Source organism: Mustela nigripes, chromosome 4, assembly GCF_022355385.1.
Source record: "Mustela nigripes isolate SB6536 chromosome 4, MUSNIG.SB6536, whole genome shotgun sequence".
NCBI classification, from domain to species: Eukaryota; Metazoa; Chordata; class Mammalia; order Carnivora; family Mustelidae; genus Mustela; species Mustela nigripes.
The window spans coordinates 94,672,619-94,699,064 of record NC_081560.1 but is presented as its reverse complement, the minus strand read 5'-3'; the positions used below and the strand labels follow the sequence as shown (position 1 = coordinate 94,699,064).

General features: G+C 52.6%; 1 protein-coding gene across 2 annotated transcripts; it reads right to left on the bottom strand.

Moving 5' to 3' along the window:
* Positions 1 to 598: 598 nt before the first annotated feature.
* UPP1 (uridine phosphorylase 1) lies at positions 599 to 24,642 on the bottom strand. 2 transcript variants are annotated; one of them, XM_059397171.1, is made up of 9 exons: positions 24,536 to 24,642; positions 18,682 to 18,752; positions 10,340 to 10,404; positions 6,641 to 6,758; positions 4,115 to 4,273; positions 3,638 to 3,752; positions 1,698 to 1,907; positions 1,363 to 1,509; positions 599 to 909 (listed from the first exon to the last, which is right to left on the bottom strand). In XM_059397171.1, exons 3-9 carry the CDS (start codon positions 10,381 to 10,383, stop codon positions 761 to 763), a joined length of 942 nt encoding a protein of 313 aa, XP_059253154.1. In that variant the 5' UTR covers positions 10,384 to 10,404; positions 18,682 to 18,752; positions 24,536 to 24,642; the 3' UTR covers positions 599 to 760. The 2 variants fall into 2 exon arrangements, with proteins under 2 accessions (XP_059253154.1, XP_059253155.1); XM_059397172.1 differs by lacking the exons at positions 18,682 to 18,752; positions 24,536 to 24,642 and adding an exon at positions 17,933 to 18,060.
* Between the last annotated feature and the right edge of the window lie 1,804 nt (positions 24,643 to 26,446).

Sequence of the window (26,446 nt, the reverse complement as noted above, 5' to 3'; positions counted from 1 at the left end):
CATGCAGAGCAAGGGGTCTCAGAGCCAGGACGTGTCCTTCCCATCCGCAGGGACTTGGACCCAGACCCATCTCCCCAGCAGTGTGGAAACAGAGAGGGCACCATCACCGTGTGATGACGCAGGCACAGAATATTCCAGAAAGTCATATGCATAAGGGCATCTGACAACCACGAGGTTTCAAGACTCTGAAAATCTTCTCCAGAACTATTTTAAATATTCAGAGGAACGTCCTTAAACAAAACCCACCTGAAGCTGATGTGGTCAAAAACAGCCCAAGGAAGCTTTTAGAAAAATCTGTGCTGCTAATGCAGGATTCTTTGCCTCTGAAATGCAACCCAGTTCCCACATCCTTGTGTCAAGTATGCACAAAGATATGCAAAAGGAGATTTCCTTTTTTTTTTTTTAAGATTTATTTATTTGACAGAGATCACAAGTAGGCAGAGAGGCAGACAGAGAGAGGAAGGGAAGCCGGCTCCCCACTGAGCAGAGAGCCCGATATGGGGCTCGATCCCAGGATCCTGGGATCATGATCTGAGCCGAAGGCAGAACTTTAACCCACTGAGCCACCCAGGTGCCCCACAAAAGGAGATTTCAATGGTGATTTCTTTTTAAGTTTATTTATTTAAGTAACATCTAGGCCCAGTGCAGGGCTCAAACTCGGGACCCCGCAGCTCTCCCATGTCCCCGGCTCTCAGGACTGAGCCAGCCCGGTGCTCGATGGTGACTGTTTGCGGCCACGACGACCTGCACCTTCCGAGCCTCAGGGGCTCTGGGCGGCGGCCAGGCGCTTCTTGATGAAGTGGCTCACCAGGCGTTGTGGTCGCTCCTGGTACTCAACCAGCACCTCGTGGGGGCTGCTGACCTGGTCACCCTCCAGGCGGTCGAGCAGAGTGACACACACCACGGCCACTGCAGAAGCAAACCCCGCGTCATGGCCAAGCTCCGGCTTCCTCACCCCATTCCCTAGGGCAGACGCGGTGTCCGCTCGGCTGTCCCGCATGTCTGCCCTGCTGCCCCCCCCCCGCCCCAATCCCTCCCAGCCGCCACCTCCTAAAGCAGCTCCCAAGCAAGGCCCTCGAAAGCCCAGCGTCCTGGAATTCTGGAAGGCCGTGCTGGATGCTGCAGGGGAGCCTGGGAATGTGGGGGCAGACTAACCCCAAGTCAGAAACTTCAGGCGCTCTGAGAGCAGGTTCATGGCCACGTCCCTGACCGGAGCCCAGGTGGGTCTTTCTTTTGCCTCAAGGAAAGCAGGTGCTGCCGGCGGGCGGGGGGCGGTGGGTGAGGGGGTGGGAGGAGGACTTGGACGGGGGCCTGGGGGCTGCGCCATGCACGAGGGACCCCGGTGACAGCACGCTGGCCTACCTGGGATGTTACACGCGCCACATATGGCGGCCACGACCGAGGACTCCATCTCGATGTTGCAGACGCCCGCCGCCTGGGCCTCCTTCAAGTACTTCTGCTTGTCCTGCTCCGTGTAGGAGCAGAGAGCGCCGTCCAGACGGCCTTGCCCTGAAGACATGTGGAGATGCGCCAATGCTCACCACTGGCACGTAGTATGCACCTACTGCATGCCAAGATGGTGCTACCCACTTCGGACCCCTCCCGGCCCTGCACACTCCTACACAGCGCCCTCTAGGCACCGAGGAAACGCGGAAGAGACGGGAGCCCTGGGCAGGACGGAGACCACCCCCCCTCACCTTCATAGAAATCTGAGGTGCACATGGTGTTCCCCAGGACCGTGGGGAACGTGAGCAGTTCTAAAGCGCACTGCATGAGCTCCTGCGCCACCTTCTCGTCCAGACGCGTCCTCTGAACCACGGGCTTCCCCAGCACCATCTGCTCGAACACCGGCTTGAAGGAGGCGTCCAACGCCTGCTGGGTGATGACCACGGAGCCAGGCTTCAGACCTGAAGAGAGAAGCAGTGTCGTGGGCACACAGGGCAGACGGGGAGGGCACGGCAGAGCGCGCAGAAAGGAAAATGACCCGTCTATACTCCACAACGCGGGACACCCAGTCAGGTTGTAAAAGGAAACCGCTCGGGATGCACATTCTATATCAAATTCTTGTTTTCTGATGATGGAAGTCACGCGTGAGGGCCGTGGAGAATACGGAAGAGAAAAGGGCGAGAACGAGACTGCCGGGGCCCGTCCCCGTTACATGTTCTGAGTCCTCCAGTCCTTGCGGATTGTAACTGGCACGCCACCACTCAGCTGACCGCCGTGCCCTCACCTGGTCCCCGCTTAGTGTTTTTTCATTATTTAAGATTTCAAATAACTACAGAGGTAGAATAGTCCAAGGAAACCCTGTCCAGGGGCACCTGCGTGGCTCTGTGGTTAAGTGTCTGCCTTGGGTTCAGGTCCTGATCCCAGGGTCCTGGGATTGAATCCCGTGTCAGGCTCCCTGCTCAGTGGGAAATCTGCTTCTCCCCCTCTCTCTGTCCCTCACCCTCCTGCTCCTGTTCTTTCTCTCTGCCAAGTAAATAAATAAAATATTTTTTTTTAAAAAAGGAACCCCTGTGCACCCCAAACCCAGCTCCAGCACCTCCTGACTCCAGCCCATCCCCTCTCTCTCTGATCCCGGCCATGCTAGGGTTCCGCTTCCCAAGTTTGCCGGGCAAATGCTCCTCCCGGGGCATTTTCGCGTTTGTAGGGACATCGCTCTACTCCTAGTCTTTGATCCTGTGATACCATTGTTTGGGATTGACTGTGAGGCTTTCTGGATACTTACCTGAATGGGAAGTTGGGTTTCTTCAACACGGAGGAAGGAGGGAGGAGGAAGCCGGGGGATCATTCTGGAGCCCCCACCTCGGCTGTTTCCATGAAATGTTACAAAGCATGTTGTGCTCCCTGAGTATTTATCTGGACTTTCTTTCCTGTGCTGTTCTGATCCCTGTTCTGGTCAGTGTTCTGCTCCCACCCTGAGGCTGACCCTGCAAAGCGCTCGGCTGCTGGCCCTCCTTCCCTCATAAGCCCGGGGAGTTCTCGCCCCTTCTGCTGTCTGCATCGCCCTCAAGCTGGGGCGTGCGAGCCCCTCCAAGGGGGAACGGGTGACAGGGAGGCTACTGCAGGCTCCTCTCTCAGGCAGCTCCAACCCCAGGGCGGGAATGTCAAAGTCAGAGAGCCCGCAGCTTACTGAAAGCAAACGTGCCCCACATCCCGTCCTCTGTACCTCTCTCTGTGGCTTTCAGTGACAAACAAAGCATGCTCAGAGATCAGCCTGGGGACCCTTTAGGCAACTGAAGGACACTTAACTTTGTGTTCCATCTCTCTCTGTGATTTTCCTGCTGGTTTTCTCCTACGGTGGTTCGAATCCTTGCAGGAATAGGGAAGCGCAGAGGACAGGAGAAAGGCAGAGAAGCGGTTAGAAGGGAGCGAGGCAGGCAGACAAGGAGGCTCCGAGCACATCACCCCAGGAGGACGAGGCCCTGCAAGGTGGGCCCAGCAACATTCCGTGACCTGTTTCTGGGGGAGGGTTGGGAGAAGCGGCTGGGCGAAAATAACAGAACAAGCTTCTTTTCCTGCTTCCTGATCGTACGCCGAGTCCCTAAGCCCGCCCTGCATGGGGCCTCCCGCAGGAGGGTTTCGGTTCCTCGCGTGCGGGATGCTGGCCCCAGGGGGAGGCCCTCGGCACACTTACCGATGCCGCCGGATGTGCCGATGCGGATGACGGTGACGTTGGAGCAGCGGGCGTGGTACAGCAGCTTGATGAGCTCGTGCAGCATGACGGAGGTGGACGGGATGCCGATACCGTGCTGGAACCGGGGAGAGACGCCATGTTACATCAGGGTAGGGGCGCCTCTTGGCCCGTCCAACTGGAAGTCAGAGAAGACAGACTTCCAAATGTGACTTTGGGACATGCCAAAGCCTGCACACAGGTCACATGGTGGTGACTCAGGCCGCCGCCCGGTAAGGCTCAGTGGGGAAGCAACAGCCTGCTCCCATCACCTGGAACCGAACACCGTCTCTGCACCCCGGAGTGCTCTGGACGGCTGCTTGCTGTGCCCACTCTGACAGAGGACACAGACGTTGAGGGGACCCGGCCCATGGGTGCAGAGGGCAGTGGGGGGGCTGGCCAAGCCTGAGGCCCAAGCCCCGCACCAGGTCAGGTACTCACGCTGACAGACAGCACAGGGCCCACTTTGAACATGGCATAGCGGTCCGTCCCCCCGCAGATGTTGGGATACTCTGCACCTGGGTAGTCGAGGCCCAGCTCCTTGGCCATGTATTTGGCGAAGGCCTCCATCCGGGTAGGGCTTCCCCCAATACACACGAACTGCAGCCAGAAAACAGAGCCCCATTAGTCCAGGCACAGTGCACGTCTTCAAAGCAGAGCTCCCTCCAACAAGGGCCCCCGACTAACATCAATGTCACCTAGATGTTGCTGGAAAGGAAGGTCCCTGGCCCCAGGCCAGAGCTACCGTGTCTGGGGATCCCCATGGTGGGTGCTTCTGTGAGTGACTCAGACGCTGGTGATTTCGATGTTCACCCAGTCTGAGAGGTACTGACCGGCTCATGGGATCACGGCTCCATGCACAACCCCCTGTGGAATCCGTCCCACACAATCCAGGAAAACCAGACCCATGCGTGCCCAGTCCCTGTCCATCCTGTGCACAGCTCGGTCGGCATCCTGGAGGAAGCCTAGGTCTGGAATAAAATGACGCAGGCTCCTCACTGTGCGATCAGGACCCTACAGCCCCTCTGCAAAATGGGCTTCTAACCAACACCTCCCCAGCCATCCAAGAACCAGACAGCTATGGCATAGAAACAGCCAGGAGCCCGGTGGGGGCTGGGGAATTGGGAGCTCTCACATGGGTGGTCGGCTCTCAGGGACAGAAAACCTTTCTTATGCAAAGCACTACGTACAAAAACTTATTTTTCATTGTGTTTTGCCCACGGGGGAAAGGTATATAAGCCAGTTTCAAGGAGTTTGATGATGAAAGAATGACTCATCTCTAAACATGACAAACAATGTTTCCATAGCCTAGAAAAAATTATAGGTTAAATTCTAATGCATGGAAATCATATAAATTAAGACCACAATCACAGCCAAGGAAACCATCGACATAATGACAAAGCTACTGAGTGGGAGACGATGTCTGCATATGACATGTGCGAGTCACTATCCAAAATGTACAACAGACCTACACAACTCAACAGCAAAATAAACCAAATAATCTGATTTTTTAAAATGACCTGAAGAGACATTTCTCCAAAGAAGACATTCCAATGGGAACAGGCACATGAAAAGATGCTCCACATGACTTGGAATTGGGGAACTACAAACACATCACAGTTAGATGCCACCTCACACCCGTCAGAATGGCCAAAATCAACAACAGATGAAACAGCAGGTGTTGGTGAGGATGGGGAGAAAGGGAGCCCGCGTACTGTTGCTGGGAATGCACACTAGTGCAGTCGTTCTGGAAAACACTATGGAGGATCCTGAAAAAATTAAAACTAGAAATACCATATGATCTAGTAATTCTACTACTGGGCATTTACCCAAGGAAAATGAAAACACTAAACAGGAAGTTATATGCAGGGCTGCCTGGGTGGCTCAGACCTTAAGCAGAATCTGCCTTCCACTCGAGTCCTGATCTCAGGGTCCTGGGATTTAGTCCTGCTCTCTCTTTCTCCCTCCCCCACCAAACCGGTGGTTGCCCAAGGGGAAAGGGTCTGTGGAAAAGTGAAAGAGATAAGGGGATTAAGAGACATAAATTTTCAGTTGCAAAAGAAGATAAAAGTACAGTGTAGGGAAGGTGCTCAACAGGACGGTGATAACATTGTTTGGTCACAGATGATCACATTATCCTAGTAAGAACGGAGCACACAACTGCTGAATCCCTATATTATGGGCCTGAATCTAATATCAGACTGTATATTAATACTTCAATTTGCAGAATACTACTAGCATAAGTCATCAGATCAAATCCTTCTTATAAAAGAAGAACACATGGGGAGTTGTCTCATGGTTTGAAATGAACACGGCCGCTGCTGGGACAGACCCCAAGGAGCAGCAAGGAATTTCTGAGCCATCGGTTGTTTTGATTTTGAATCTAAACATGAGTCCATCTGTACCCACAGGGATCAGACATTCCAAACATCCTGGGCCAGGATAAACCAGCCCCGAGGAACTCAGGACTCTGGGGAAGGGGCAGGGGAAGGACTAGAAGGATAAGTGTGCACAGCAAATCACAAGAAGACACATGTAATACTCAATATCCCTTGCTCCTCTACAGAATGTTCTGTGTCCCCTTTTCCCTCTTCTCTCAGTGGAGCATTAGGAAATGTGTTGTGTGTGGTTTCCATTATACACTGAACTTGTAAGATATTACTTAGGGACCAATATGCAGAACTTCTACCTTTCACTCATGAGTTTATATATTTTAAAAGTAACAATTTGCAAAAATCTGGTGAAGATAAAACTTTTTTTTTTTTAAGATTTTATTTTTACATTATTTCCACACCCAACCTGGGGCTCGAACTCATGACCCTGAGATCAAGAGTCGCAAGCCAGCCAAGGGACCCCTTGGTGAAGGTATAACTTGATGATCCAGTCCTCTGTCACCAAGTCCACCCATGTCATCCACGAGGAGGCTGACCTTCAGGCAAACCCCAAGATCAAAGCCTTGCTTTTTACCTTCACATCTCCGAACATTGCGGGGAAGTCATGTGTGCTGGTGCTGAGACTGAAATGGTAGAGGACGTCTTCTTTCATTGCTGCTATATTTGGGTTGGTGGGCTGTACGAGGTGGTCACTATATAAAACAGGAAGGTGAAAGGTTGATAGAGCACAAGCGCCCAGCGGCTACCATAACAGAAGTGCCCTGTGTCAGCGAGACGCATGTAGCATGTAGTGGGGTGAGCTGGGCTGCCATGAACCACAAATGCTCTCCCTTCCCTGTCTCCATTCTGCCCCCTCCTCCCCCATATCCCTTCCCTCACACCCGGGGCCCCTGCTTGGAGGCTCATCAGAAAGAGCTCAAAAGAGCACAGGAAAGTACAAAGATCAAGATGTTAAATCACCCCAGAGAAAGAGTACAGCCAGTTGCTGCTCAACCTCAGTTCATTCAACACATGACCCTGGCTTTATTTTGAAAATAATACATTCACATAGGAAATACGGATGGAAAAAGAAGTGCCTCTAGTTTTCCCTTCCAGAGATAACGTTTCCTATCTGTACACCTTGTATTTAATTTTTCTTGCCTTATTGCATTAGCCAGTGCTTCTGAGTGATGTCTAGTGAAGCACCTACTTTAGAAAGGAAATGCAAAATGAGATAAGACATCTTTCCACTTTGGTTATCTTTTCAGTGGTTTTCACTTTCCACTTGAAAAGGTGTGCGACTCCTGTTATTATTTCTACCGGACAGCACACTGCTGCCCTAGAACAGGGGTCAGCAAACATTTTTTATAAAATGCCAGATAGTAAATATTTTTAGTTTTGCAGGTCACAAGGGGTCTTGTCATGATTCAACGCAGCTGTTTTCACATGAGAGCAAGTGGGGTTGTGTTCCAATAAAACGTTATTTGCACAAGCAGGTGTACTGGTCTACACTGCATACCCAGCTTGCCAACCTTACACACACCTCCTTTGACATCTACACCTGCCTGACTCCCATGGGCAGCAGTGCTCCCCAAAACCCTGGCCCGCCGGGCCCCAGGGGTGCAGCGACACACATGGATCCCTGAGTCAGGGTACTCTGGACCTTCTCGTTCTTCTTTCTGAGCCTGACTTTCTGTCCAGAACCCATGGATCTGTTTTCTCCTTGATCTAACTCTGTACAAAAAGAAAGAAAAGATACAAGAGAAGCAGCTCGCAGCTGCCTGTGACTTGGAAGCAAGGACACGGCAGGCCTCCTTGCCATGACGTTCCTGTGACTCAGGCCCCCAGGGCAGCAACCACTTCCTTTGCAGGGGGGAGTTGGGGGAGTGTTCAGCAGGTATGTCTAATATTTCAAAATCTAACTGGAAACACATATTCCCCAACCAAACAGGTGCTCTGGATAGCCATAATACCAATTTCCTTTCCTTTTCTTTCTTTCTTTCTTTCTTTCTTTCTTTCTTTCTTTCTTTCCTTCTTTTTAATTTTTGCCACAGAGGCGACAACAGGGGTGATTTCCCAGTAAACTGCTGGCAAGTCAGTCACGAGTCCCCACCCACTGAGAGTACCAGCCCTGCCCCAGACCCTCAAGACCAGGTCTGCTCCGAGGTGCTGGAGTTGTGGCAGGGAAAACAGCAGTAAGCTGTAGTCAGAGCAGTATACATGCCACCCAAGTGAGCACCGGTGACTTCTGCAAGCTAGGGGGCCGGGGAAGGACAGGATCTGGCTTGCTCACCAGCAGCCCAGAGTCGGTCTGGGGTTTTGGGTTTGGGGTCTTGGTGGCTCTCAGCCTCTTCATCCACTCCCATACTCCCCACAGCTGCAAGGAAAGTTCTGACCTCACACCTTATGTTGTAAGATCCTCTAGTGACAGTATTGCTGACATGGGTGGGTCCTACACCCTTTCCGGATGTCGTGAGCACAGCGGGGACTGAGCGCGGGTGGACAGGCAGGAGTCAGAGCTGACAAAACAGGACGTGATTGCGACAACTCTGCCACGTATTTCAACATATTTCAACTTCCTTTCGCTCTCTGATTCCAGGTAGAGAAGGGGAAGCAAACAGGCTCGAACTGATGAACAGCACTGGTTTTCAAACACAGTAACTGGGCACATAGCCCAAGGAACCAGAACAGCTTTCAGTGGACTTCTGGAAAGGTTCTAAAGTAACACATCAAAGACCTTATTTGAAAACCTGGTTCTCTATTCTAGATACAGTTTCCAGTGACTTTAGCTTGCTTGATGCTGTCACTGTATTCATTTCACAAATACTCCTGGAATACCTACTTTGGAAAGGAAATGACAATTGGTGCAGGATGGGAACAGGAGCTCCAGGACTGGAAGAGAGGAGGGCGGGAGTCTGGGGCAGGGAGGGAGGCAGGGACCCACAGGGGGCCCTGCGCTGGGCACAAGGAGGACAGAGTGGCACCTGGGGGGGCAGGAGGCGCTGACCTCGCCACAGATACAATGTTACTAATTCTGGGCCAGCGAGCACTTCTGCACTGAAAGGTCACAAGCAGCCAGAAGCTGGGAGCTGGCACTATCCCCACCCTAGAGGCTCACTTTCAAGATTAGTATCTTTCCAAAAAGAAAAAAGGAGGGGTTCCTGGGGGCTCAGTCGGTTGAGTGTCTGACTCTTGGTTTCTGCTCTGGTCATGATCTCAGGGTTGGGCGGCAGAGCCCTGGGTTAGGCTCCACGTTCAGCAGGGAGTCAGCCCAAGATTCATTCTCTCTCTGCCCCTCCCCCAACACTTTCTCTTTCTAAAATTAAATGAAATCTTGAAAAACTTAGACTTTTTCACAAGAGGCTGCACCCCTGAGCTGGCCTTTGAGCTCCCAACACCACACCTGCCTCTTAGCCAGGGGGGACGGCAAGAAGCCAGGGGTTGGTGATGGCAGCGGTGAGGGAGCGCAGGGCAGGGGGAGTGCAGCTGAGTCCCGTCCATGCCCCTGATGCTTCACCCTCCCTTCTCAGCCTCATTTCAATCCCACCCCTCTACCAGCATCCGAGGGGCCTGGAAAGAGGACAGGGAAGTTTGGGTTGCAGTGAACGGTTAAAACTCTCCATTGCCCGGTCCACGGGGCAGCCCGGGCAGCCCGAAATGTGAGAATGGCCGTCCCAGCCTCCAGGGAGGGATAGGGGTCCGTGCGGGATCTCCACCACGTGGGAGTCCAGGGAGGCCCAAGGAGGACATGGGGAATGCCTGAACATCCTTCCCCAAGAGACGGCCCAGGAGCCCAGGGTTCCGTGAGGGCCACATACAACCCCGGGGTTGTCGAGGAGGAAGCCAACAGGGCCAGCCAATCCCCTGCAGCACAGGTGGGGGACACGAGGGGTGGGGAGTGAGGGAACCAAAATTTCACTGGATTCAAAGCCCATGTTGGAATCAGAATGAAGGCAGGAATTCTCCCGTGGCCCACCTCGCACAAATACCACAGGTACACCTGTGAGCTGGGCCGCAGCATCCAGGGGCGGAGTTCTGGAAAACCGCGAAGAAAGAATTTAAGATTCAGAACCCCGACAGAGCTGGGAGACAGCAGGGCTGTGTTGCACAAGAGAGTCCTGCCCCGTAGAGACCTCGCAGTGTCGGGGCCTCAGGACCTCTCCTGCTGGGCCCCAGTCACCATCTGGAGAATCAAGTATGTTCCTGTATGGTCCCCCCTGGGAAAATGTGTGTCACCAAGTAATTGCAATAACCCCCAAAATGCAACCTGGTCCACTGCCGGCTAGAGCCTCACCTGTGATTGTTGCCTTTCTTTGTCTGGGACCCCGAGGAAGCCATTGTCTCAACGGAGGCAGGAGCCTAGGAGAAAACAACACGGAGTACTATTTCAGAATACACCCAGGCACATACAAATCTCACAGTTCCTTTGGCAAAACTACTGGAACGGGGCAGCGTCGAACTGAAAGTAGGAATGCATCTTCAGGATCTGGAGAGACTTTTCCTTTTATTTGTTCAAGATTTTATTTATATATGTAAGAGAGAGAGAGAGTGCACAGTGGAGAGAGGCAGACGGACAAGCAGGCTCCCCGCTGAGCAGGGAGCCTGATGCGGGACTCGATCCCAGGACTCCAGGATGGTGACCTGAGCCCAAGGCAGATGCTTCACAGACTGAGCCCCCCTGGTGCCCCACAGGTGGTCACTGACCATTTTTAGCAAATTCTGAAACCCAGAGAAAATGAGAAGCCGCAGCGCTTCCAACCCCCAGCTTACTCTGATGGGCTTCAGTCCCTAACAGCCTCCCAACGGACCCCTTCTCCTCCTTATAAATCATGCCTCTCCTTGGTTTCAACGGCCGCTGTGTCCTGAATTAGAATTCGCTTTCATTCCCAATAAAGCCATCAGCTGCTGGTAAAGTATGTGGCCGTGACTCTTTCTAGGGTTAATGTGATTTGGTGATCAGAGGTGGGAGCTGGAGGAGACTTGGGGGCTGGTGAGCAGACAGGTCCCTGAGCCACGGGGCTGCTGGGCCCACTGCTTTCTCACCGACGCTGGGGTTGGAGATGAGTGTTCTCCTGCATTTGGAGCCCCATGCCTTGTGCTCAAGCCCTTCAGGCTCTGTTCTGGATTTACCAAGGCCTTGGCATTGTTTTTTTTGTTTTGTTTTGTTTTGTTTTGTTTTTTAAGCAGGTCTGAGAACATTCATTTGGCCTTCAGTCTGATTCTGACAGTGTCTGATGGAAGCACATTGACCTTGGGTCTGAGTTCTGTTTGGGATTGGGCCGCCCTTCCTGAAACGGTGCGGCTGTTGCTTATGGAACCAGGCTGTTCCTGAAAAGCCTCAAAGAAATGGGATCCCAGTCATCAAAATGCTTTGCGGAGGCTCCCCCTTCCCCCCACCACTGGAACTGCGGCCAGCATTAGGTTTAGAAATGATGGTCCCTCAGCACACAGTTTTATTAAAAATCAGACTGACTTAACCAGTAGTAATTCAGACTCCCAATGGCCACCATGGAGAAGTTCCCATCTCCCCAAGTTTAATTTTCTCAAAGCTGAATTGGACAACCACGGTCCTAAAATTGACAAAACGAAATGAGATTCCTTCTACAATTTGTACTTTGAAGCTTCCAAGAGCTATCAGAATCTAGAATTGCCTCTCTCTAAAATACAGTTTGTAAACTAAATGAGGCAAACAAACAATTAAAAAGGGGGAAAGGGGGACGCCTGGGTAGCTGGGTTAGTTGAGGGACTGACTCTTGATTTCGGCTCAGGTCATGATCTCAGGGTCGTGAGATCGAGCCCCGAAGTCGGGCTCTGCACTCAGCCTGGAATCTGCTTGTCCCTCTGTTCCTGCCCCTAGTGTCTCTCTCTCTCTCTCTCTCTCTCAAATAAATCTTAAAATATAAAAAGAAATAAAAATAAAAAGGAGAAAGGGGGGTCTTCTGAGACCTTTCCCTCCCCCATTTCTCTGTCCACAGAGGCAAGGCCGCCATCTTGCCCTCAGGCCCTGGAGCCTTCTGCCCTACCTTCACCCCTAGCCTTGTCATCCTTCTGTCAAACCCTCTTTTCCTCTGACACTCCCTCTGCTCCCTCCTCTCCCGAACCTATCAAAACCCCCGTTCCTTCGAAGCTAGGTCTTTTGGGGATGTACACATACCCCCCACTTTTCTAAGTTCTCTGGACAAAGGCTGAACCTCTTTGAGGTAAAGAGGTTCCCGGAAGTGCCCGAGGCCCCCCATGGGTTGGCTGAAAATTTTAACAGCAACTCAGCCTGATCCACCGGGTTTCTGGGCTTGGTAGCACATGGTCCACTGGCTTCTGGCTGAGGGCCAGCCCAAGCCTTGGATGAAACCAGCCCAGTGGGAACATCCTGAGTGGGATTTTAGACAAACAGACCGCGAATCTTGGCGAGATGCTGGAACGCTCGCTGGACATCATCCCCAAGCCCTCACAATGGCTTGGCGCAGACCTCAGGCTTGCACACAGACGCCCGAAGGATCCGTTCCCGAAGTTACAACCAACTCCAAACTGATTTTAACGAAAATTCCGGTCTTCCTTTTAACTCTGTGTTCATGAGTGGGCTGATGTGGGATCTTTTACTTTTCGTTAAAAGGCCCAGGATAGATGGGAAACAGATTCGATGACCCTGGCAAGCCAGCTTGCTCACACCCTAGCTGAGTCACCTGCAGGAAAGGCCACGAAATGCCCAATGTTCACATCCATCCGGAGAAGGCCCCTGGCAAAAAGCCTGGTTTCTGCTGTCACTTGCCTGGGACGGGGACAACGGAGGAAGGACCCTTCAAGATTTAAGCTCTTCAACCTCCGATTCATCCCCAGGGCTGGGGCTCTTTAAGGAACTCAGGGAAACCACTCTCCAGATTCAGAATGCATCTCCCTCCTTAGTGACTCAGGACCTACATGCTCAATGCCCAGCCCCACCGCAGCAGAGCAGCCCCTCCGAGGGACAAATGCTTCAAACGGTGGGGATCTCCCACCGACCTCAGCAGGTTCCCGCCTCTGAACCCACTCCCTCGGAGGGGTACCCGCTCTTTTCTCCTCAGTCCCTCCGCCTCTACTCCCTAGGCTGGGATTCCTTACAAAAGTGTCATGCCAGATTTCCTTTCTCGCTGAAGGGGAAGATAATTCTAGAATCTGACAGCAGCGATCAAAGTAACCAACCAGGGGGTTAGATGATGCTCTGATGTCTTTTATCTGCTCTGCCTCTGGTGGGACCATCGCAGAGTCTGGGAACACCCATCATTTATTTATACTGGATCAACTAACACCCTCTTTTTGGGCAAAATCCTCAGCCGATATTGGTAAAATCCACAGCGCAGCTCCCAAGATTCAGCTAGATCGCTCAAAACCTCTCCCTAGAATTATCAATGCCCTAAAAATACAGAAGTCCTTCAGGGCCTCAAGCCCGTAACAGAGAATTTTGAGGCTCAGGGCCTCACGATCCCCTGTACCAGTCCCTGTCACAACCCCACTTTACCTGGGAGGAAACCCAATGGCCAGAGACGGACCTTTGTCCAGGACCCTCAGCGGGACCCCTCAGGCCCCTGCTATTCCTAACCCCTACGTGCTGCTGGCACCCACTCCCACTGCAAACAAAGTTTCCACGGTAACTGGCCTGGGGGGTGCTTGGTTAGAATTCCGGTCGGTAAGGATAGCCCATGTCTTTCTGCCTTCACTTGGGAAGAACAGCAGGACACCCCGGTAGCCATGACCCAGGGTGACCCCAAGGGTCCTTCAAAGGCTGACTTGGATGACACAAAGTTTTCGACAGGCTGGACTTGGTTACAATGTGTAGAGAATTTGCTCTTCCGCTCCCTTCCCAGACATGTTCACAGGGAGGCGGTGTACCCCGTCAAACTTCTGACCTGAAAGGGACCTACGGTCTCCAAAGAAAAGTTGCAGTTTCCACCAAGCCAGGCTCAGTATTTATGGTACCTGGTCTCCGAAAGATGACTTGATGGGGACCCAGGCAGACTCGAAGGCTTCCTGAATTTCCCAAAACCGAAAACCAAGCGCCAATCAGGAGGCTTCCCAGGGCTGGCTGGCTATTTTCCACACTGGATTCCACACTTGTCCCTCATGGCTCAGTCTGCATAATCTTTACTAAAAAAAGGACAGACTTGACCCTATTATTTGGAAAGAGGTAGACGACATGGTCTTGGAGACTTTAAAGAAAGTCTAACCAAATGCTCTGCCCTCAGACATCCTGTTTATCAACAGCCTTTTTCCCTCCAGGAAGGGGGTACCCTTGGAGTGCTCACCTCCAAAAACAAAGGGGCCACCATGGCACCAAAGCCAAAAATTAGGCCCTGTGGGTGGGGGCCATACCCCTGGCCTCACGGCCATTCCTGTTACTGCCCTCTTAGTTAAGGCCACTGCAGAAATCATCACCCTACCTGTACCCCACACAGAAGCCCTGATAAATTCTCCTGACATTCAAGCCTTTTTAGCCAGGGGACTCCTGGGGGGGCTCAGGTCATGATCCAAGGCCCTGGGATGGAGCTCCGCGTCAGGCTCCCTGCTCAGTGGGGAGTCTGTTTCTCCCTCTCCCTCTCATCCTCACTCATGCTGTCACTATCTCATCTCTCTTTCTCTCTCTCAAATAAATAAAATCTTTTATCTATTTTTTTTAAAGACTTTTCAGCCAGTCACCTCACCTCCTACGACACCCTCCTGGTAACCATTCTTCTTACAATAATAACTCTTTCTGGTCCCGGGAGTCTCGTCTTTCTCCCCTCCTTCCAGGATTACCCCCCGCCCCCCGCCAGGACAGCTTCACGTGGTCAGATCACCTGGTGACTCCTGATAACCATTTCCAGGGACCTGCTCTAACCAGTGCAGACTTTTCACGGTTTCCTGATGGTTTCTTATTTAAGGGATGAGATATCGTGCTGGGTTTGCTGTTGCAAATCCCTGGGAGTCGCTGAGGCAGGACCTTTAACTCTGGCTTCTCCCACCCAAACGGTGACTTATACGCCCTTACCTGAGCTGTGTTTTAGTCATGGGCAAAACCACAAACATTCATGCTGACAGTCACTATGCCTTTTGGGAAGGAAGCTCTGGACTTGGTAATGGGGCAACAGGTTTTCTTACCTTCATTGGGGATAAGATTAAAAATGACTCCTAGGTCCAACATTTATTAGGCGCCATGTTTTTGCTGAGGCTCGAGCTACTGCTAAGGTTTTGGGGCATTCTAGAGTCAACTCCCTGGAGGCCCAAGGACACCACCCCATTGATATTTCCACCCCAATGTTGCCCAGAAGGAGTCCAACAGCCAGACCTCTGTCATATTCCAAAGAGATGCTTTTCCAAATGACAATTAGGAAAAATGGACCAGAGATCCCCAACAATTGGCCCCAGAAATGTTAAATCAGTATTGGAAATCTAATAACTATTGGTTTGATAAAACAGAGAACTGGGGTTTAGACCAAGTAACAAGCAGGACTTACCAGAAATTTTAAATTCCCAGTACTTACAACCATACATGTTAAACCACTGGTTTACTGTGAAAAGGACAGTGTTCATGAACCAATATTGACGGGGACCCTGTTTATCCCACTTCTCCAAAATACAATCCCGGGAAACATACCCGTCCTGCCTAATGGACCACATGAGGTTTTGCCAACTGACTGCACCCAGATCCCTCCATGTCATGGATACAAACCTGTTTCAGTCATGGTTTGTACGTTTCCCTACTGGATCGAAGCCTTGCACTGTGGACAGGCCAACACCTCTTCTGTGGCTACGATGCTGTGAGGACAGACGAGCCTACACTGTGCCCGGGGAAGACCATCTTACCAGTCAGGTGCTTCAGCAAGTCTGGCTGGTTTTACAACACTTCTGCTGTGCACACCACCCTCAAACCTCAGAGGCGCTCCAACACACTAAGGGTGTTATGGAGACAAGTGGCAACTTGTGCGGAGACCCTGCAAACACATCTGTCAAAGGCACAGTCCTTACTCGTTCTGCATCTCAGATCTGCCTGCTTGGGAACCCCCGGACTCTCTCTCTGAGATGGTCCTGGGAAGCGCAACGCTCGAGATCCATTGAAGACCCAGCAGGACAAGGCAGATGGGAGCTGACATGGACATGACCTTGCCTGTGACGCTGCTCTACTGCCCCAGCCTGAGAAAGAGAAGCTTTCCTCATCCCCTGACCCTGTTCTCCCTGAAAGGCATGCTTGTCCTCTGTCCTCGGGGACTGGCCCAGGGTACTAATTTTCTTTTGCTCCCTAATACACCTCCACCTGTTACTGGTAAAGTAACTGTCAGGTTTACCTTCTTCTTTTTTTTTTTTTTTTTTTTTTTTTAGATGTATTCATTAATTTATCTGAGGGGGAGGAGGGGCAGAAGGAGGAGTCAAACAGACTCCCTGCTGAGCGTGGAGTCCCACACAGGGCTGGATCTCAGGACCCTAAGATCATGACCAAGCTGAAGCCAAGAGTCGGAGGGTTGGGAGAGCGGACACCCCCCTCCAGTGGGAATCCGCCTGGTGCTTCTGACGTTTGACTCCTCAAAAACGTGACTACTACTAACAGCATGTCGCTGACGGAAAGCCTTCCGGGAAACAGAAGCGCGTGGTGAGTGAATTATTTTGTATGTTATATGTATTTTATTTTTTAAAGATTTTATTTATTTATTTGACAGAGAGAGATCACAAGGAGGCAGAGAGGCAGGCAGAGAGAGAGAGAGAGAGGAGGAAGCAGGCTCCCCGTTGAGCAGAGAGCCCGATGCGGGACTCGATCCCAGGACCCTGAAATCATGATCTGAGCTGAAGGCAGAGGCTTAACCCACTGAGCCACCCAGGCACCCTGTTATATATATTTTATACCATACTCTTACGACGCAGCTGGAGAAAAGAAAATGTTAAAGTATCATAAGCAAGAGAAAATACATCGATAGCACTTTGTGTATTTATCAAAAGAAATCTGCATATGAGCGGATCTGCCCAGCTCAGATCCTGGCTGTTCCAGGGTCAACAGCTCTGGGTCCTCATCCTCTCTCCTGCCTGGAGCTCCTAACACCTTTGGCATTTCCTAGGAGTTGAGAGCTGGAAGATGTCTCTTGTTAATGATGTGATAGTGAGAAACTGCCTAAGGATGGGGGCTGGTTGCCAGGGAAACCGAAGATCATGTGGTTGGAGGTTGGCAGTTTCAGCCCCACACCCCCCCTCTGGGGTGGGCTGCAGATTGAATCAATCACTAATGACCAATGACTCATCAAACACGCCCATGTAACAAAACCCCCATGAAAACCCAAAAGGACAGGGTCTGGAGATCTCCCTGGTTGGTGAGCAGCTGGAGATGAGGGGACCGTGGGCCCTGGGGGGACATGGGAGCCCCGAGCCCTCTTCCCAGACCCTGTCAGGGCAGCTCTTCTGTTCTTTGATAACAAACCAATGATGCAGGGAGTAAACTGTGTCCCTGAGTTCTGTGAGCCACTCCAACAACTTCATCAAGACAGGGAGGAGCCGTGGGAACGTCTGGTCTGTGGCTGGTTACTCAGAACCCAGGTGACAGCCTGGACATGGAGCTGGCATCAGGGAGGGCTGTGCTGGGGGACCGGCCCAGGACCTGTGGGTCTGACTGTGCCTCCAGGCAAATGGTGTCCAACATGAGCTGCACTGGGACGTTGCAGAATTAGCAGTAGGAAACCCAGATGTGTGTCCAAATTGTCATGGGTGATCAGAATCTTGGGCCCTGATTCCAGGCAAGCAAGCACAGCACTCATCACACAAATTCACACAGACAGCCAGGCTTCTGTCCAAGTCTGGCTTCCAGGAAGTGCAACCGTCAGCAGGGCCCTGCAGGGACTGGCCCTGGGCTGCCCACTGGGGCCCACCCCTCCTGCCATCCCTCTCCGTGGGCTCTCACCTCTCCAAAGAGATCTGAGGGGGCCTTGGGGTGTCACAGCAGCATCAGCAGGGCCACAGCTGGCCGGCAAGCAGCGCGCCCCAGTGAGAGCAGTACTGCTCACAGAAGCCCCTTCCTCCTAAACAACGAGTACCCTCCAGGAGGCTAATTTTTCTTCTGCAGGGCACCGGGAGCGAAAGAGGAAGAGTTAGACCAAATTAGACCGTGCCTTCCCAGGGGGCAGCAGACAGAATCCAAAAAAGTAAACGAAGCTTCAGAGAAAGCATCCTGTCTGGCATGGGGAGAAAGTGCCGCAGCCCACACGTGCTTGCTCTTCTTGTCTCTAAAGCAGAGGAAACATCTCCCTGCCCAGTCCCTGCCCTGCACAGCCCCCGGGCTCAGTGCTTCCTGAGTCTGCCTGGCCTGCTTCCCTTGGCATCCCTTCTAAGCTGTGAGCCTCCCCAAAACTGACCCCGTCCTGCACTCAGTAAAAGATTGAACCAGCTTGGGACTGAGAAAACCCCAGACTTCAGCAATGTTATAAACAGAAAGATCCCTGCTAATGCACAGACAATGCCGGCATGGCCAGTCCGGGCTTAAGGACCAAAGATGCATTTCCCTCTCCAAGGGGCACATTCTACCAGTGCCCCCCACCACCCCCACCTGCAGAAAGGTCGAAGCTAGGAGGTAAAGGAGGTGCCTCACTTTTCAGGATGAGCAGGGGTGGAAACTCGGAGCCCATCGGCCCTTGTGGGTAGCTGCCCACTCACCTAGCGTCTTCCAGCAGCCACAGGTGAACTGGCAGTGGTGAAGCAGGTGTTGGTTCTTGGAAAAGCAGCCCCTGGTGATGAGAAGCAAAGAGGTAATAATGTATTTCCAAACAGGTTTCCGGCTTGGCAAAAAATGAGCAAAGTTACATTGTGTTCTTCCAACCTTCAGAGGATTCAGGAACTCGGCTTGTCAGCCCTGTAGTCCTGTTTGCCCCGCTGGGGTTTAGTGTAGAAAAAGAGGAGGAGCCCCGTTTGCAGGATCCACTGCCCCCAGCATCAGCCAAGGCCCACTTAGCTCCCCCTTACAACTTAGATCACAGACAAAAGGTGTTGGGCCAGAGGAGGGAGCTTCTGTGGGAGGGCCAGGTGCTCAGAGGAAATGGGTGATGGGGGCTTCCAAACACCCCTCCAGGGCAATCTAACCAAGAGAGGTCATGGGTAGGATTTAGGGCAGATTTGTTTCAATGGTTCAGCTGATTTAAAATTATCACACACCCCAGACATTTCCCCTTGCACAGATGATACAAATAACGCCTTCCCCAACAATATGTGCTTGGTAGAAAACATTGGTAGAAAACAGGACTTCCAGTCTGGGCATCTCAGAAAGAACCCTGGTGCCCATTCCACTTCCTGTTTCCCGTGCAGCCCAGAGATGCCAACTTGGCAAAACGCAGTCCCTGAGTTAGTCCGCTGCCACACTGTCCGTCCGTGAAAGGCTTGGGTGACCTGCTCCCTCCTCATCCCCCACCAACAAGGCTGCTAGTGCAAAGCAAGGTGCATAGACAGACGTGCTTACACTACACGGTGCTTTTAGCTCACTGGGGATAAGCTTCATGCATTTACCAACATCCCTAGAAAAGGCATTAACTCTCCCTAAGATGCCAGAAAGGGCTAAGCTTGGCCTGACACTGACCTGAGTCAGTGAGTGACTCAGTCACTGACCTTGGGGAAAGGTCAAAGGCGAAGTGCTCAGACAGTATGTCCCAAGGTGGGGGCAGGGGGGTGGCTCTGAAAGGTAAGAGCTGGGGAAGGACAGAGATTTGAGCTCCTGAAATCCCTTATCTGCCTACAGGTAGAGCCTCCTGAAAGAACACAATTGTTAAGAATTAGCTCCCAGAGAGCAACCATAATCTCTTCTCTGAGAAAAACCTGAACAGACACTGTCACTATCCTATTTTCCTGAGGAAAAAAAAAAAAAATCTTTCCAAAGTACTTTGTTTCCCTAAGTCGCTTTTCTGCACTCCCCTAGAAGCCATTTGTTCTCCCAGAAGTGTCCCTCTGCACCCCCCACGCCCTATTCAGATGGTAAAGAAGCCCCCACATTCTAACCACCTCACCAAGCCACAATTTTTTTAACTCCCTTTGTAGACACAAATAAAAATCCATCTTTTCTCTTGCTACTCTGACTTTTGTCATTTTAATTTGCAGCCCCCAAGAACTTCATCTAAGAGGATAGAAGTTTTTCTCCTCAACACATGATTCCAGTACAGCTGGAGGGACACAGAGCCTGAGCAGAGATGTGCTAAGAACAGAAAAGTGGGGTACATTCTGGATCCCAAAGATGAAATCTGAAGGATTGACTGGAAGGTGGTACTGGGATGAGGTTGGCGGGGATGCCTGTGTCTAGCCGAGATGACACTGTCCCCGACTAGGCATGGGGCTAAGGCAGGCTGTTTCACTCGAGACACCATGGTTTAGCACAAGGCAGTTGTGGGAGTCACCCCATGGGGGAAATAAAGCTTGACATGTCTTCAAGAAGCGGGTTTGAAAAGTGAGAGATAAAGTTCGCTGGGGAGAAACAGGGTGGGTGGGAATTCAGGGTCAAAGGCAAATTGCCAGAACCAACAATTGAGGGGAGCCAAGGACATGAGAGGGCCAGCAAGCAAGGGAGCAAGAGGGTGACCAGGGAAATATCCCGTCAGTGCAGAAGGACACACTGACCCAAAGCTGTGTTTCAAAAGTCTAATCTTTGAGCATCATCGGCCCTAGATGAGGGCTGTCCCTGGTGTCCCTCTGTCCTGAGGGAGGGAGCTTCCATGGAGAGCAGACAGCTCTTCCACAGCCCAGCGTGAGTGACATGGGACCGGCACACCAGGATGGTACCAGCCCAGAGGCCAGTAGAGGCAGCACTGCTTCCAACACTGCCCCGCGGTTCTCCACCTTCTCCCCCAGGGCAGAACGCATCCACTTCCCCAAGAACAGTCCCCTCCTTCCTCCCCAGGACCCCATGTGCTTCTCTACACAATGGGAAGGTGTCCCTACAACCTGCCATGGGGGTGCAGCCGCTCAGAGAAATCCAGACTTGGGTCTGGCTCTCAGGGTCCCTGGGGAAGAGCCTCCGCTGTGAGCCTCCGGGGTTCCCCATCCAACTGCTGCCCCATACAACTTGTAAAAATACAAACCCTGTAGCTGATGTTGGTTTCCTTGGGGTTGTTTTAAGTTGTAACCCATAAAACTAAAAATCAGATAGTTTACACTCGGTGTAAAAAACACTCAGTGTATATAAATGTTTATAAAACATTTTTTTAAAGATTTTATTTATTTGAGAGAGAAAGAGAGCAAGGAGCAGGGGGAGGAGCACACTCCCCCTTGACCAGGGAGCTGGGGACCTCGACATGGGTTCGATCGCAGCATGCTGGGACCCTGACCTGAGCCCAAGGCAGATGCTTAACCGACTAAGCCACCCAGGCGCCCCTATAAAACGTTTTTGAATGAACACAGTTCAAAAGCAAATGAGTATGTCCGTCTGTACATATGGGAGTGAGAGAGGGGGGAAAACGGTCAGTGTTTATCTTTACAGAGTAGGAAAAGCTGAAAGTTTCACTTCCTGTTTTATATTTGTGCTTATATATATAAATATGTATTTCTTATATATATTCTTATATATCTTATATATAAGATTTATATATATCATATATATAAAATATACATATCTTATATATAAATCTGTTATATCTTTTTATTAAGTTTTTATTTAAGTAATCTCTACACCCAGCTCAGGGCTCACACACAGGGCCGATCAAGAGTCACACTCTCGGGGCATCTGGGCGACTCATTCATTAAGTGTCTGCCTTCAGCTCAGGTCATGACGCCAGTGGAATAGAGACCCACATCTGGCTGCCTGTTTGGCGAGGAGCCTGCTTCTCCCTCTCCCTCTGCCCCTGCTTGTGTTCCCTCTCTCGCTGTGTTTCTCTCTGGCAAATAAATAAATAAAATCTTAAAAAAAAAAAAAAGTCACACTGTCCATGGACAGAACCAGCCAGACACCCCTAGTTTCATTTTCTTAATAATGAGTTTGTATTAATTTTATGATCACCAAAGAAAACAAAGTCCTCTTGGACAAAAGCCCAGGTAAAAAGCTAATTTATTATTATTTATAACTAAAACATTATGCAGTGCCCAGAGGTGTGGAAAGCCCTGGAGCTAAGAATGTGATTTGTGGGATCATGAAGTTTATGTGGAAAGAGCTAGAAACCTGGCCTCCAAAAGCGGGAGGAAAAGGGCAGATTGGCTGAGCCTAGCTGAGCAGGGCTGGGCAGGGTAGAGGAGGAGCGGGAGTGCTAGGAGGGGGAGGATCTGGCAACCTGAAGACTGCTTCCCTCAGTGGCCTTCCAAGCAGCCCAGCTCTCCAGATTTTTGCATTTCTAGGTCACTCCTCATTGAAGAGGGCAGCTGGGTGAGGGGTTCAGGGTGCAGGGTGCGGGTGCCGGGCTGAGCTCTGGCCTGGATGCCCGTTCCAAGCCAGCCAGGGAGACTGCTGCCAGAGACCTGAGTCATCAGGCAGGTCACCCAGCCAAGCCCTGCCCTGGAAGGGAGACAGATCTATGGACAGCCTGTGAGGCTGCGCAATGTCTCTCCAATGGGCGCTGCCAGGCCACTGGACGGTTTATCAGAGATACAAACTGTGAAAGGACACACTCCCCGTGCCAGTTCCATCTCTACCCTGTCATTTTTGACTGTGGTTTCTCTTCACACCTGCCGGACAGACGGATCACAGTGTCATACTCTAACACTGGTTCAGCGCTGGCCCAATGCGTGCTGCCATCCACTGGTGCTCCCCAGGTTTGGGAAAGAAAGAAAAGAAAGAGGAAAGGAAGGGAGGGAGAGAGGGAGGGGAGAGGAAGGAGAGACCAAGAGGGAAAGGGAGGGAGGAGGGGAGGGGAGGGGAGGGGAGAGGAGAAGAGAGGAGAGGGAAGAAAAGGAGTCCAAAATGAACTCACTTGCCCCAGGGCAGCAAACCAAGACCTAATATCGGTTAAATTGAAACCAAATGGGAGACCAGCCTCAAAAAAAAAAAAAAAAAAAAATCCAAGCAGAAGAAAGGGTTAGTCATACCAAGTTTTCTTTTGCAAGACTAGCTTGACCCTCGACCCCAACCACTTCTTCCTTAAGCCTCTGGAAATCGAGAGGGAAAGTGAGCTTCCCCAGAGATGACTGATGATGACTGGTCCTCGGTGATGTAACCGGGACCAATTCCCTACGGGTTAAGATGCTAACTTTGCCGCGACGCCCCGTGAAGAAAAGCGGCTGACTCCCAGCTGCGCTAGAACCCAACCTACCTTTAAGCCCCCCGGGGTCCCTGCTCCTTTGAGCGCCCCCATTTGCAGACTGTCTCCTCCTGGCGCGCAGGATAAACTTACTAACTGCTACTCTGGTGAATCAGCGGCTTCACGCTGTTCTTCCCGAACTTTTGACAGTTTTAACCCATCCGCCTCTCAGAAATGTGACCTTTAACCGGTCCACCTGCGATCACCTGGTCACAACAGTGACAGACTCCTGCCCCTCCCCCAGAGAAAGATGACCTTGCCTAAAAACCCTTTCTTTTCACAGGAACTTTCATCTGGTCTGGTCAGGTCCCTCTGCACCCTCAGGCCCCCAACTCCTCCCCGTGCTGCCTGTAAAAGTCTTCCCTTCCCAGCTCCCCGCACCTCCTTTCTGCTTGCTGGACGGGACACGGCCGCACTGGTGAGTGACCAAATAAAGCCAATGGGCTCCTCAAACCTACCCCAAAATTTAAAAAAAAAATTTTTTAAAGAGCAAAAACCATTCTCCAAATAGTAACTTTACTTACCACCCCCAAAGAAAAGGGGGTAGTTCTAGGTGTTCTCTGGTTTGGTCTTCGGAGAAGCCAGTCCCCACTCTGTCCACCACCACCAGAGGCTACATCGGCTGCGCTCTGCGCAGGCTGGCGGTCCGGGAGCCGGACGGCTGTGGTGGGGTCAGGAAGCGCATCTTTCTCGGCCCCGCGCAGCACACCGTAAGCGCTCTCCCTGCGCTAATCCCAAACGCACCCCCATCCCTCTCCCAGAACATTCTCCCCACGCACCCTCTGGGCGCCCTGCTCCCGGCGCATCCTCCCCCCCCAGCCCTCTCCAAGTACGCCGCTCCTTGAATCTGCTCTTCACCAACCCCGCACCCAGCTCCACAAGCGCCCAGCTCATACGTCCTGCGCACCCTCTCCCTGTACTCCTCTCCCCGCGCGCGCTGCTCCCGGCGCACCTTCCCCGAACCGCCTCGCCTTATACTCCCCTCCCTGCCCCCCCCCCCACCCTCCCCGCACGCTGCTCCTCCTCCCTGCGCTCGGCTCGTCCTCTTGCGCGCCCTGCTCATCCTCCCCGCGCGCGGTGCTTCGACGGCACCCTCCGCGCACGCCTTCGCGGTATATTCCCCTCGTCCCATCTTCTCCCTACCTCTCCCCGCACCCTGTTCATCCTCCCCGCACCCTGCTGGAACTCCCCGCGCACCCTGCTACCCGCACGTCCTTCCCAGCCAAAGGCTGAGTCACCTCCCCAGCAGGTGACACGAAAGCATGGTTCCCGAAAGCGGAACCCCAAGCCCGGCGTGGACCACTCACCTGCGCTAGGTACCGGCGAGGTCAATTTCGGATCTGGGTCTGCGCTCTGAGTCCGGCCCGCTGCTGTCCCCTCCCTGCCCCGTTCCGGGAAGGCTGACCCCAACTCCGCCCAAAGTTCCTTCCTCTTGTGGCGGGTGGGGTGGTGCGTCAGCGGAGACATCCCTGTTACTCATTAAGCCGCTCCACCACGCAGAAAACCTCTTGTCAGCCTTAATACAGTAAACAGCCGAGGTTATCCAGCCGCGGATGGGCTTCTCCTGGAAAGCGCAGGCAAACTGCCATCGTGGCAAGCCAAGTCTGCGCACCATAGGCAAACTGCGGCGCGAACAGAGTAGAGAGTACCCTCTCCCGGAGGAAGGGGGGGGGGGGGGGGGGGGGAGCTTTGAACGAACGTTCTTTGGAGGAAAAATGAGCCGGAGGTGGTCTCTCATTGGCCGCAGGTGATGGTGGAGGTGGCCTCTCATTGGCTGCAGGTGAGGGAGACGGAGACGGAGTGGCCTCCCATTGGATGCAGGCTGGTGCCAAGTACCCCCCCCCCACCGCTGGACTAGAGGGGGATGCAGCAGGTGGTTTTGAGGGCCTGCGGGGGCCGCACCCCCAGCTCCAGAGCCACTGGAAAGAAAAAACAGGTGGAACCAGCCCTGGGCCAGGTGGGGAGCGGGGGTGTCAGGGAAAGGGGGCTGGGCCATGTCTGCTGCGGTCCCTTGATCTCTCCAGCCCCTTCTCTGGGGCTTTTTTCTGGGACCCTCTGGATACCGGGAGCTCGCTAGTAACGAGAAAGCCAGGAGATGCTGGCGCAGAGAGGGAAATGACTCAGTCAGTCAGTCGCCGGCTGAGACTGCAGGACCTGGCAGCAGGCAAATACTGCAGGCGAACCCGTGCCACTGGGCAGGTGCCTGGGACAGGCACCCAGCACCCCACCCGAGAGCTTGGCACCTGAGCACCTCCTGAGATGTGCCCACCCGGGACCCCATGACCTCCTGCACTCAGAACTTTGCCTTCCATTTCTAAGAGGCAGCCCATGAACTGGCAAATCGAATACCAAAGACATGTTTGTCAAACTGACCCCTCAGGAATGGGACAGACTGGAAAGGCCACTGTGGCCATTTCTAAACCCTACCTGAAAGCCCCGCCCACCAGCGGGCCACCTCCAGGAACCGCTCCAGGCACAGCTCCAGGGGGAGATGCCAAGGACACACAGGCCCTCACCCCCGCAGGGCCAGCCCCAAGGGCCTGGGACATCTGCGGACAAGTGCTCCGAGTGGCCTCACACACAAGCAAGTGACACCACGAGAGCCACTGGAGAATAATGACCACTCCTGTCTGGCTGACCAGCACGAAGGACTAAGTTCGCTTGATTCAAACGCTCCCAGAAGGAGCTGAGAGTAGTGTGGAGCTGTTAACTGAGGCTCTTCCTGGCTTGGCGCCACACCCCTCGGCTAGGGACCAGCCACTTCTCCCTTTCCATCTCAGCTGCTCTCCTGCATTCAGACAGCAGGCAGAAATGTCAAAGATTGGAGAACGGTGGTTTCCAGACTGCCAGCAGGCCGTGAAACTGTGTCGTGGGTCATAGCCGTTGTTTAGGTTGTCGATGAGGAGGAATGGAGAAGGAAAAGCATCTGCAGTCTCTTACGCTGGGAAGGGACCTTCTCGGCAGGAAAGCCAGGACGTCTGGGAATTGTCCCGCCTGGGGCCCCAGAGGCAGATATAACCACATGCCCACACTGTCGCCTGCCCCTCTGCTGTCACACAGCTCTGCAGGGTCTCAGTGTTCCACACACCCTCCCACCTGACTGTTTGGCTCTGAGCGGTTACCTCACCTAGGAATTCTCCCCCAGTCCATCCAGGAATCCCGAAATTTCCTTTATTAACTGGTGCCCAGCCCATAGTGACCTTTGCCTCCTGGAAAAT

What these genes read in the sequence shown, in the direction of transcription:
- UPP1 (XM_059397171.1), bottom strand. Translation starts at nt 10,383, where the DNA reads ATGGCTTCCTCGGGGTCCCAGACAAAGAAAGGCAACAATCACAG. An exon ending in GCCCTGTGCTGTCTGTCAGC is followed by an intron (nt 3,753 to 4,114) that starts GTGAGTACCTGA and finishes CCCCGGTTCCAG; the next exon opens with CACGGTATCGGCATCCCGTC. An exon ending in CGGCACATCCGGCGGCATCG is followed by an intron (nt 1,908 to 3,637) that starts GTAAGTGTGCCG and finishes TTCTCTCTTCAG; the next exon opens with GTCTGAAGCCTGGCTCCGTG.